Raw genomic sequence first — 12,178 nt, 5'->3', positions numbered from 1 at the left:
ACGGCTGCCACAGGCCAAATCCCTGCAGTTCCTCCAAGTTTCCTGTGTTGGTCCTCCTTCCGTTCAACATCCGTAGTTTCCTCCTACTGTACCTCCTAACCTGATCCCCAGTTTGGGCCAGGCTCTTCACACATAGACACAGCTCCTGAGTCTACCTTACCACGCTCTGCTCCCCAGAACTCAGAGGGACACCCTAGAGCCTTTGTTACAAGCACAGCCTGGCTCACCTCTCAAACCCCATACTCACTGTGCAATGTTGGGCATATTCATTCATTTATTTGATGCATATTGATTGAATACCTATTGTGTAACAGTTACTGTTTTAGGACTCGGGGATATATTTTTAGTGAAGTAACTAAATAAAATCCCTTGCCCTTGTGGAGCTTACATTCTGGTGGGAGAGAGAGACACAAAACACAACAAAGAAATGATGTAGTGGAAATAAGCGTTCACGAGAAAAGTTCAGCAGAAAATGTGGTAGGGAGTATGTGGCAGGGGATTAATTTTGCAGACACACTTGTTCAAGATCATCCAGAAACAGTGAAGTCAGAATTCGCACCTAAATCAAATCCATGTTGTCTTTAAAAGTGACTCCTGACAGCATAGATGTGTCCCTAAATGAATGCAGTAAATGCAGTGTGTGTTTTATTTCAGTAATAATTCATTTCAGGCTGGGCGTGATGGCTTACGCCTTTAATCCTAACACTTTGGGTGGTCGAGGCAGGCGGATCACCTGAGGTCAGGGGTTCGAGACCCGCCTGGCCAACACGGCGAAACCCTGTCTCTACTAAAAATACAAAAATTAGCCGGGCATGATGGCGCATGCCTGTCATCTCAGCTACTCAGGAGGCTGAGGCAGGAGAATCGCTTGAACCCAGGAAGCAGAGGTCGCAGTGAACTGAGATCGTGTCACTGCACTCTAGCCTGGGCGACAGAGTAAGACTCTGTCCCAAAAATAAATATAATAGGCTGGGCGCAGTGGTTTATGCCTGTAAAACTTAGCACTTCGGGAGGCTGAGGCGGGTGGATTACCTGAGGTCCAGAGTTCGAGACCAGCTTGGCCAACATGGTGAAACCCCGTCTCTACCAAAAATACGAAAAAATTAGCCGGGCATGGTGGCAGGCGCCTGTAATCCCAGCTACTTGGGAGAGTAAGGGAGGAAAATCACTTGAACCCGGGAGGCAGAGGTTGTGGTGAGCCGAGATCGCATCACTGCACTCCAGCCTGGGAGACAGAGTGAAACTCCGTCTCAAAAACAAAATAAAACAAATATATATACATATAAAATTCATTTCAGCAATAAAGGACACAAAAAGCTATAAGTATACACTACGTTACAGCTTTTATCGAGGAACGCAATAAACATACGTATCACTTCCCTGTATAATCTCAATGGCCTGCAGGAGAGAATTTAGAAAAGCATCCCAGTTGCTGAATGGTTGAGTTTAGGGGAAAAACTGACCCAGCACAACCCCCTCATCTCCTGGATGAGGTTACTGCGTTTCTGCAAGGTGAATCGAGGTCAGTCGCCAAGGCAGAACCGGATTCGCCAGATTCCCTAGTCGTAGTCGAGCTTTAACCCTCCCAGGCACAGGACCGCTGGAGACGTCGCCACGAGCCGGTTTCCCAGCCGGCCAGGAGGGGGCGACAGAGTGTGATGGACCCAGGTGAGTCGGGGACCAGGAGCCGCCAGGTCGTGACGACACAAGGTGAGGGAGGTCTTTGATGGAGGGAGATACAGGAGAAAAGGCGCCGAGCTTAGGAAGTCTGTTCGTACTGTCCTCCTCGATTCTGGTCTGGCCCCCACTGCTATCTTCTTCCCACTGCTGGACCTTTCTAAAACAAAAGCCTGACTTTGCTACCATCCGTAAAACTAACGACACCTCCAACGTTGCTCACAGTGGAAAAAAAAAAAAAAAAAAGGCAGCAAAACATGGGACCTAGGTGATCTTGCCCCAGCCTAATTCCAAGATATCTCCTGCAAATAGATATCTATTTGCAGATATCTGGTAGCCGTATTGAAATACTTCCAATTCCCTGGACTTATTCTACTTTTTGGGGGACCGGGGGTGGGGACGGAGTCTTGCTCTGTCGCCCAGTCCGAGTGCAGTGACGCAATCTCGGCTCACTGCAACTTTCACCTCCCGGGTTCAAGCGATTCTCCTGCCTCAGCCTTCTAAGTAGCTAGAAATACAGGCACGCCCGGCTAATTATTATTATTTTTTTAGTAGAGACGGGGTTTCACTGTGTTAGCCAGGTTGGTTTCGATCTCCTGACCTCGTGATCCGCCCGCCTCGGCCTTCATCTTACTTTTTCTCCCTGAATATCTTTTCACACCAGCTCTACGTGGAGAAATCAGACTTTCAGCCAAATACAGTATCACTTTCTCTTGAAACCTCCCCTGACACGACCCCTCCCCTGACAACACTCCCACCCACCCCACCCCAGTTTGGGGGAGGAGACCCCTCCTTTGTTCCCACTACCCCGTGGGCTTCCCCTATCACACTGTGTAATAAATATCTGGCCTTGTCTATCTCCTCCCGTGCCCTGTGCTTTGCATTTGCAAAGAGTTCATTAAACGTTTACTGGATGAATGGAGGAGACGAGACGGCACAGGGTTCAGCCTCTGCCACTTGTGCAGCCTCCGAATTATCTGGTGGGTTTGTTGCAAGGAGTCAGGAGTAAATGGATTAATTACAAATAGTGCTTAGGACAATGCCCAGAATACTGTAAGCACTCAAGAAACTGATTTATTTTCGTCATCTTCACAGCAGCCAAGGTACATAGCAACGTACCTTATCGCCCTTTTAAGGGCCTCTCCCACGTTCGCCTCTGAGCGGAAATACCCGCTCAGGGCTCCGGAAGTGGCCTCAGAGCCCCTCAACAACATGCCTGCAGAGCATTCTTCCGGAGGCGGTCACAGACATCTCCGTGACGCAGAACGAGTTAGAGCGTCCCTTGGAGTTTCCATGGTGCTGCCCTTACCCTCCAGTCTCTCCGCTTCCCCTCCCGCCTGAGCGCCGGGAACGGAAAGGCAGGCGGCTGGTCCCAGCCGCGACGTAGACACCGCTTGGGGGAGGGGCTGGGCGAGTACGCGACGCTCTAGGCGACCTCGTTGGCCTCTCTATGGTGCCAAGCGCGCCCGTGCGGACGTTGCCCCTTTAATCGACAGAGGGCGGTGCCCAGGAGGTCCCGCGAGAGCTGGGGGGGCGGGGGGGCGGTGCCGAGGCTGGGGGCCGGTGGCGGATGGAGCCCGCGATGGAGCCGGAGACTCTGGAGGCGCGAATCAGTGAGTGTCCGGGAGGGGCGCGGACCGGAACCGGAACCGGAACCGGGGGCACGAGGCGGGCCCCTTCACGGTGGGGGCGGGGTACGGGGCGCCCCCTCCTCACGCCCCGCCCCCGGCCCGGGAGGGGCGGTGTCCTCAGTCGGCCCCTCAGACCCTGGAGTGATGGAGGACCCGGTCCTCTGCGCGGTCCAGCGGTTGGAGCGGGCGCCGCCCACCTGTCGGATCCCTGGGCCACGACCCCTGGGAGGGGGAGTGAGCTGCGCCCCAACCCTCCAGGCTCACATTGCTTCGCGGAGTAGCGGCCCGGGGAAGGAGCGCGCGAGCGGTGCCCCGGGGTTGCATCTCACACCCGGGAGGGAGGGACCCTACGGTTCTCAGGCCCCGAATCCTCCACTCTCTGGCCCTGCATGGCGTTCCTGGAGCACGCAACTACTCACATTTGCTCATTACCCCGTCCTGGAAGGGAGGACCCTTTTGATTCCTCCCGCAGGTCCCAGCCTCTGGCCACACAGTGAGAAACCCCCACACCTACAGGCTTGGAAGAGTCTTAGACTCCAGAAGTATTAATAACTCCAAGCTCCCTGTCACTACCTTCAGCCTGGCCCCTCAGCCTCCAAGATGCCTTTCCCAGCTCTTGCTGAACTTCCTTCAAAGGCCTCTACACCCCTTTTTTTCTTGTTTCTCCTCAGACACAGCTTCCTATTGCTTAGGCTTCCTAGCCCCCGACCCCTCCACCTGAGCTCCTTAACCCATAGCCCTGATGATCCCCCGCTGTCACAGCCCCGCTCCTGGACTCTGCCCCTCAAAGCGGTGGCTGGCTTCTCCCTGGTCTAGTGAGGGCTGTCTCCCTAGGCTTTAACTGCTGTTGGGGCCTCATCGTTGCCAAGGCCTCAGGGAAGCCTCTTGGACCCGGGCACACCGGCCACTGTCTAGCGTGGCTTGGGGTCATGGCCAGCCCCTTTTAAGGCAGGCTTGAGCAGAGTTGAACCATGAGGTTGGCCCCAGAACCAAACCTCTGGGGATGTTGGAGAGTCATCCTGGCCAGCAGAGAGGCAGGGGGTGGAAAAGGGGCACTCAGCAGCCCTTGACCGTTGTGAATGCCACAAGTGTCCGCCTGGGTCTCAGCAGCAACTGGGCTGGGGGGATGGGTGGGCCCCTGGCTCACTGATCTAAGACACAGGACTTGAGCTGTGGGTCATACAAAACATTCTCAGGTTTAGCAACAGTGGAGGTTTTCTGAGAGTCCAGAGAGTGTAAAACCAGGCAGAAGTTAGAGATACCTGGGTTTGGCTGGGCCCTGACACATTGGGGCTGGAATTTTCTCCTTTCCTTCCCCTTTGTGTCCTAGGAGAATTGTAAGATCTTCCCTCTTCCCTTGTGGAGGCTGGAGGTAAAAGGTAGCTTCTTTATTTATTTTTTTATTTTTTATTTTTTTTGAGACGGAGTCTCACTCTGTCATCCAGGCTGGAGTGCAGTGGCGCCATCTCAGCTCACTGCAAGCTCTGCCTCCCGGGTTCGTGCCATTCTCCTATCTCAGCCTCCCAAGTAACTGGGACTACAGGCGCCTGCCACCACACCCAGCTAATTTTTTTTGTATTTTTAGTAGAGACGGGGTTTCACCATGTTGGTCAGGATGGTCTCGATCTCCTGTCCTCCTGATCCACCTGCCTCGGCCTCCCAAAGTGCTGGGATTATAGGCGTGAGCCACCGTGCCTGGCTTTTTTTTTTTTTTTTTTTTTTTTTTTTTTTTTTTTTTTTTTTTTTTTTTTTTTTTTTTTTTTTTTTTTTTTTGAGACAGGTTTTCGCTCTTGTCACCCAGGCTGGAGTACAGTGGCACAATCTCGGCTCGCTGCAACCTCCTCCTCCCGGGTTCAAGTGATTCTTCTGCCTCAGCCTCCTGAGTAGCTGGGATTACAGGTGTGCACCACCACACCCAGCTATTTTTGTATTTTTAGTAGAGACGGGCTTTCACCATGTTGGCCAGGCCGATCTCGAACTCCTGACCTCAGGTGATCCGCCCACGTCGGCCTCTCAAAGTGTTGGGATTACAGGCGTGAGCCACTCATCCGCCCACATCGGCCTCTCAAGGTATTGGAATTACAGGCGTGAGCCACTGCGCCCAGCCTGGTGAGGTAAATGATGTTATTGCCAGAGTGGCAGGGTGGAGCCTTACCCTGTTGTGAAACACCTCCCTCCCTCTCTAGGTGTTCTCCCCAACTGGCTGCAAGGGAGGGTATTGCCCTTGGATAGAATTAAGAGGGCCGAGGGTCAGGGGCCAAGGGCCAAGGAGGTTGGTCGGATCTCCTTGGACCTGGAGGCCCTGGCTTTCAGCCAGATGCAGGGGGAGAAAGATGATGTCTCATGATGCCAGCGCTTCCTCTTCACTGGCGTCGGACCCGGGAACAGTCCAGAATCAGCTTCTCTGACCTCACTCCCACTCACATGTGTCTGACACTTGAAGGACTTCCTGTTTTAGGGTCTCCCCGCTGGGTGTCATTGAATGGGCAGTGATTCTCTAACTTTAAACTGGTGGTCCCCAGCTTTTGGGGACTCGGAGGCAGAGTAGACAGTTACCCTTACCCCTGGGGTGGGGAGGGTCATATTCGTGGTATCCCCAGGAGGTCACCAGGGGCTTCGTTTTTCTGAAGGACTGGAGGGTCTTGTGGAGCTCCTGGGACAGAGATCTAGATCCAGAGAGAACGTTCGTCCTTCTGATCTCAGTTCAGCTCTGAGAGCCCTCCCAGAGAGCAGCTCCCAGGGGCTCCAGAGTCCTCCGAGAGCCCTCTGGGAGAGCAGCCCCCCACCCCCTAGGCTTTCTGCACTTCTCCTTGCTTTGCTTTGCTCTGTAACATTTCGCAACAGTCTGCAGTACTGCTGGGTTTGTTAATCTCAGTATTCATTGTTTCTCTTGCTGGGCAGTGAACTTCTGGAGGGCAGGATTTTGTCCGTTCACTGCTGGAGCCCCAGCACCCAGAATACTTAAATCTGAGTTGGATGAATGGCTGCCAGCCACTGGGATTCCAGGGCTTTGGGCCCCCTGCCATAACATATGGCCCAGGGCAGGCGTCACATGCTGGGTCAGTCCCTAGCCTCCTGTTCACACATCCTTCTCTGTTCTACCTCCTGGGCTGTCCTTCCACACCCTCAGCTCAGTGCTTAGGCTTGGGCAGAACTGGCTGGGAAGGGGTGATAGTTAGAGGTGGGGTGTGGAGAAATGAAGATCGGGCTCTGGCTGTCCCCATGGCCTTCCCATGCAAAAAGTATTTTGTCATCCAAAATCCATATTTCAGCAGGTGCAGTGGCTCATGCCTGTAATCCCAGCACTTTGGGTGGCCGAGGTGGGTGGATCATTTGAGGTCAGGAGTTCGAGACCAGCCTGACCAACATGGTGAAACCCTGTCTCTACCAAAAATACAAAAAAATTAGCCAGGCATGGTGGTGGACACCTGTAATCCCAGCTACTCTTAGGAGTCTGAAGCAGGAGAATCGCTTGAACCCAGGAGGCAGAGATTGCAGTGAGCCAAGATCTCGCCATTTTACTCCAGCCTGGGCGACAGAGGGAGACTCCTTCTCAAAACAAAACAAAAAAAATCCAGCAGGTGGCTCACACCAGTAATCCCAACACTTTGGGAGGCCGGGGTGGGCTGATCACAAGGTCAGGAGATCGAGACCGTCCTGGCTAACATAGTGAAACCCCATCTCTACTAAAAATACAAAAACATTAGCCGGGCGTGGTGGCGGGCACCTGTAGTCCCAGCTACTCGGGAGGCTGAGCAGGAGAATGGCGTGAACCTGGGAGGCCGAGCTTGCAGTGAGCTGAGATCGCACCACTCACTCCAGCCTGGGCAACAGCACGAGACTCTGTCTCAAAAAAAAAAAAAAAAAAAATCCATATTCATTCCAACTTTACAAGATAGGGAAATCGAGGTTCAGGGAAGCATGTAACCTAGATTGTTGTTTAACCAGTATTGGGGGTTAAAGGGGTGACCGTCCGGTCGTGTTCACACCCACTTCATGTAGACCTGTTGGCCCTCTTTCCTTGCCACTACCCATTTCTGGATTCAGACTTCCCCAGAACCTCACCCCTTGCCTGCCCTCAGCTGACTGCTCATTCATTCATTCATTTGCCAAGGGGAGACAGGTGTGGACATGAGTGGCTGGGATGCAGTGCCATAGCAGGCTGGGGGACATGAGAGAACCGATCCAGCACTGCTACCCTGGGCAGGAGTAGAGGATTAGGGAAGGGGACACCGGAGCCACTCCCAAGGGAATGAAGGCTTTCTGAACCTGTTGTGATGGTAAGACCCATACTCCTTACTGAGGCCCCTCATTCCCTGCCTCGTGCAGCTACCCACATCTTTCCTGCCCATGCAGCCACGTGCGGGTCAGAGGTGGACCAGCTCCAGCCTGGGTGACTCCTGGCCCCTGCTTGTGTGTTGCCTCTTCCAGGCAGTCTCCCTAACCCCAAACTGAACTGAGTCCCCTCCCCTGTGTTTCTGCAGCTCCTTGGCTTCCCTCTGTCACACTTTATTGAGAACCTAGCTTCCCTTAGCACACTTCCCGGCTACACGGCTCCTTGAGGGCGGGACTCTGATTTTTTTCTCCCTTACTTCTGGATCTTCTCTGAGCATAAATTCCATGAGAATTATGGAGACACTGTTCTCAGCAGAATCAGAGGAGATGGGGCTGGCCTGATGGGTCCAGCTGCAGGGGTGGGGGGAATGGGGAGGAGGGAAAGAGCCCTGACCATAGTCTCTAAAAGTGGGGCCCTTAGGAGAGCAGCTGTGCTCATCTGTCTGTTTACACCCGCGCTCAGGTCTTGAGGCTGTCTGGGCAGGAAGGCGAGGGGAGAGCTTTCCCACATGCTCAGTCGCACTCCCCTCCCACTCCTGACCACACCTTTGTCAGGGTCAGGAGCGGAAGAGCAGGAATCCCACTGCCAGGCCACAGTGACCCCAGCTCTCCTCTTCCAGATAGAGCCACGAACCCCCTGAACAAGGAGCTTGACTGGGCCAGCATCAACGGCTTCTGCGAGCAGCTCAACGAGGACTTTGAGGGGTAGGTAGCCGGCCCCGCCTGTTTGCACTGCCCTGCACTCTCCAGAACCCAGTCTCGGGTACAGAGGCCTGAGTGGGTGGACACCCGGTTCTCATTCTGAACATACTCACAAAGTGATGAGGATAAGGTCACTTGGTACTGAATGCTGTTTGGGTGTCACTCTCTGGGGTGGGCCTTGCTGGTTCCATGTAACAGGTAAAGAAATCAAGGCTCAGAGGACTCAGATCTGCCCCCCCATCTCACAGGGAGAAAATGCTAGTCCTGAGCTTGGTAAGACCCAGACCTGCTGGATCCGCAGCCAGTGCTTTGTGGGGAAGGGCCCCCCAGAGGGAGAACTGCGTGTTCCCCAACTGGGAGGAGGCCAGTAGGTCCTTTCCTCAAGGAAGAACCAGAACTTCCTGTGTTAGAATCACCTAGAATGTTGGCCAGGCACAGTGGCTCATGCCTATAGTACCAGCACTTTGGAAGGCCGAGGTGGGCGGATTACTTGAGGTTGGGAGTTTGAGACGAGCCTGGTCAACATGGTGACACCCCGTCTCTACTAAAAATGCAAAAATTAGCTGGACATAGTGGTGCATGCCTGTAATCCCAGCTACTCAGGAGGCTGAGGCAGGAGAATTGATTGAACCCAAGAGACAGAGATTGCAATGAGCCAAGATTGCGCCACTGCCCTCCAGCCTGGGCAGCAGAATGAGATTCTGTCTCAAAAAACAAAACAAAGAATTACCTAGAATACTTGTGAGAAATGTACATTCTTAGCCAGGCATGGTGGCGCACATCTGTAATCTCAGTTACTGGGAAGGCCAAGGCGGGAGGATCCCTTGAGGCTACCCTGGGCAACATAGCAAGACCTCATCTCTTAAAAAATTTTTAAAAAAAGGGCCGGGCGCGGTGGCTCATGCCTGTAATCGCAGCACTTTGGGAGGCCTAGACAGGCGGATCACGAGGTCAGGAGATCGAGACCATCCTGGCTAACACGGTGAAACCCTGTTTCTACTAAAAATACAAAAATTAGCCGGGGGCGGTGGCGGTGCCTGTAGTCCCAGCTACATGGGAGGCTGAGGCAGGAGAATGGCAGGAACCCGGGAGGCGGAGCTTGCAGTGAGTGGAGATCGCGCCACTGCACTCCAGCCTGGGCGACAGAGAGAGACTCCGTCTCAAAATAAATAAATAAATAAATAGATAGGCCGGGTGCGTTGGCTCATGCCTATAATCCCAGCACTTTGGGAGGCCAAGGCAGGCGGATTACCTGAGGTTGGGAGTTCAAGACCAGCCTTACCAACATGGAGAAACCCTGTCTCTACTAAAAATACAAAAAAAATTAGTCAGGCATGGTGGTGCCTGCCTGTAATCCCAGCTACTTGGCAGGCTAAGGCAGGAGAATCACTTGAATTCCGGAGGTAGAGGTTGCAGTGAGCCGAGATCGTGCCATTGCACTTTAGCCTGGGCGATGAAGTGAAACTCCATCTCAAAAATAAATAAATAAATAAATAAATAATAAAAAATAAGGCCAGGCGTGGTGGCTCATGCCTATAATCCCAGCACTGTGAGAGGCTGAGGCGGGCGGATCATGAGGCCAAGAGATCGAGACCATCCTGGCCAACACGGTGAAACCCCGTCTCTACTAAAAATACAAAAATTAGCAGAGTGTGGTGGTATGTGCCTGTAGTCTCAGCTACTTGGGAGGCTGAGGCAGGAGAATCACTTGAACCCGGGAAGCCGAGGTTGCAGTGAGTCGAGATTGCACCAGTGCACTCCAGTATGGTGACGGGGTGAGACTCCATCTCAAAAAAATAAATTAAATAAATGCCCATTCTTGGGCTGCCCCCAAACTCAACTCTCCAGTGGGGGGTTGGGAGTGGACAGTCTTTTTTTTTTTTTTTTTTGAGACAGAGTCTTGCTCTGTCGCCCAGGCTGGAGTGCAGTGGCGCCATCTCGGCTCACTGCAAGCTGTGCCTCCCAGGTTCATGCCGTTCTGCCTCAGCCTCCCGAGCAGCTGGGACTACAGGCACCCACCACCATGCCTGGCTAATTTTTTTGTATTTTTTAGTAGAGACGAGGTTTCACCGTGTTAGCCAGGATGGTCTCGATCTCCTGACCTCATGATCTGCCCGCCTCGGCCTCCCAAAGTGCTGGGATTACAGGCGTGAGCCACCGCGCCTGGCCGGGAGTGGACATTCTTAGTGGCCTCCCTTGGTGATACTAAAGTTTCGGGACCACAGACAGTGGTATGTGTGTGCTTTGGAGTCATGTTGCTTGGGTATGAGTCCCGTCCCCTCTCTTAGCTGAGCAACCTTGGGTGAGTGGTCGTCTCCGAGAGTCAGTTTCTTCACACTTGAAGGAACTTCCCACGGTGAGGTGGGAATGACAGTGCTGCCTGCCTTATGCAGCTTAGGCAGGAAAGTGCGTGTGAGCCTCCTCACACGTGACCAGTTCAGCACATGTGAGCTCTTACAGTCGATGGCAATGGGTCTTTTACAGTCTGGTAGATGAATGTCACCACCTCCACCATGAAGCTGCTCTGATTTGCCGCAACAGAACATCCTTTGCCATCTTGAGTTCCTGGGGAACTGTGTCAGCCCGTCTCTCGTGGCATATTGTACTTGTCTCTATGGCAAGCCAAGCCAAGGACGTCACACGTCAGAGTTCTTAGGCCAGCCCAGGAGCTGAGCTCACACCTTTTGAAGGTCCCCGCCTGCACTCTCTGCCTGGCCCCGCCTTGCCACTATCCCAGGCCGTATCTGATCTGGAGGGGGAGCTGGGCCTTTGCATATGCCTGCAGAAACCTTGGAGGGCCGAAGTCTCAGCGGCAGGCTGGAGTGGTGACCCTCCCCTAGGGTGACCAGGGCTCCTCCCGGCGGGCTGGGGTCACGGCCCTCCCCTAGGGTGACCGGGACTCCGTGGCGACTCTGGCTCTGTGTTGTTCCTCCCACCCAGGCCTCCACTCGCCACCCGACTGCTGGCCCACAAGATCCAGTCCCCGCAGGAGTGGGAGGCGATCCAGGCCTTGACGGTGAGAAGGGGAGAGACCACCATCCATCCCCGGCCATGTGATGACACCAAGGGAGGCCAAGACTGAAGTTCTTGGGGTCCATAAGGCTCTTCAGAGCCCAAGAGAGTTGTGCTAAGATGGCCCAGGATAGAGGTCCGGGCCCGCCCCAAGGGTCCCACCACAGCCAGCAGGCTGGCTTCCCACCCCAGCATCCATACATATAGGCCTCTTGCTGAGCAAAGGCCCTCTACGGTCATCTGGTCCAGGGGTTCCTTGCTTCAGCTGCACATCGGCTGCCTTTCAAGGAAGCGTATTTAACACATGGAATCAGGGCTCCACCCAGACCTGCCAAGGCCACACTCCTGGAGTATCTGCATCCAGAGATCTGCACGTTTGTAAAGCTAAGGGGTGGAGATTCTGAGATTCTGTCTCAAATCTGCACGTTTGTAAAGCTGGGCCTTTGCATATGCCTGCAGAAACCTTGGAGGTTCAGGCTCAGGCCTGAGGTTTCGCATCTGTTCACTAGCAGAGGAGAGAGGGGTGTACGTCTGTGGCCTCCAGCATGGGCCACATACCAACCCACCATAAAGCAAAGCTGATTTTAAGTGGTGGTAGAGAAACAGTTTCTCTCTCTTTTTTTTTTTTTTTTTTTTTTGACGTAGAGTCTCACTCTGTCGCCCAGGCTGGAATGCAGTGGCGCGATTTTGGCTCACTGCAAGCTCCTCCTCCTGGGTTCACGCCTTTCTCCTGCCTCAGCCTCCCCAGTAGCTGGGACTACAGGTGCCCGCCACCTCGCCCAGCTAGTTTTTTGTATTTTTTTTAGTAGAGACGGGGTTTC

General features: G+C 53.6%; 1 protein-coding gene across 1 annotated transcript in view; it reads left to right on the top strand.

The window, feature by feature from the left end:
• Positions 1-2,574: 2,574 nt before the first annotated feature.
• GGA1 (golgi-associated, gamma adaptin ear containing, ARF binding protein 1) overlaps positions 2,575-12,178 on the top strand; it is a 27,821-nt gene continuing 18,217 nt past the window's right edge. The window contains exons 1-4 of the mRNA XM_011978906.1: positions 2,575-2,657; positions 2,773-3,290; positions 8,264-8,348; positions 11,286-11,361. Coding sequence (XP_011834296.1) covers positions 3,248-3,290; positions 8,264-8,348; positions 11,286-11,361 — 204 coding nt within the window. The 5' untranslated portion in view covers positions 2,575-2,657; positions 2,773-3,247. The remainder of the gene's footprint in view (positions 2,658-2,772; positions 3,291-8,263; positions 8,349-11,285; positions 11,362-12,178) is intronic.

The sequence above is a fragment of the Mandrillus leucophaeus genome, unplaced genomic scaffold, assembly GCF_000951045.1.
Source record: "Mandrillus leucophaeus isolate KB7577 unplaced genomic scaffold, Mleu.le_1.0 Scaffold2, whole genome shotgun sequence".
Taxonomy (NCBI): Eukaryota; Metazoa; Chordata; class Mammalia; order Primates; family Cercopithecidae; genus Mandrillus; species Mandrillus leucophaeus.
The sequence above is the reverse complement of the archived record's forward strand: the minus strand, read 5'-3'. Positions and strand labels throughout refer to the sequence as shown.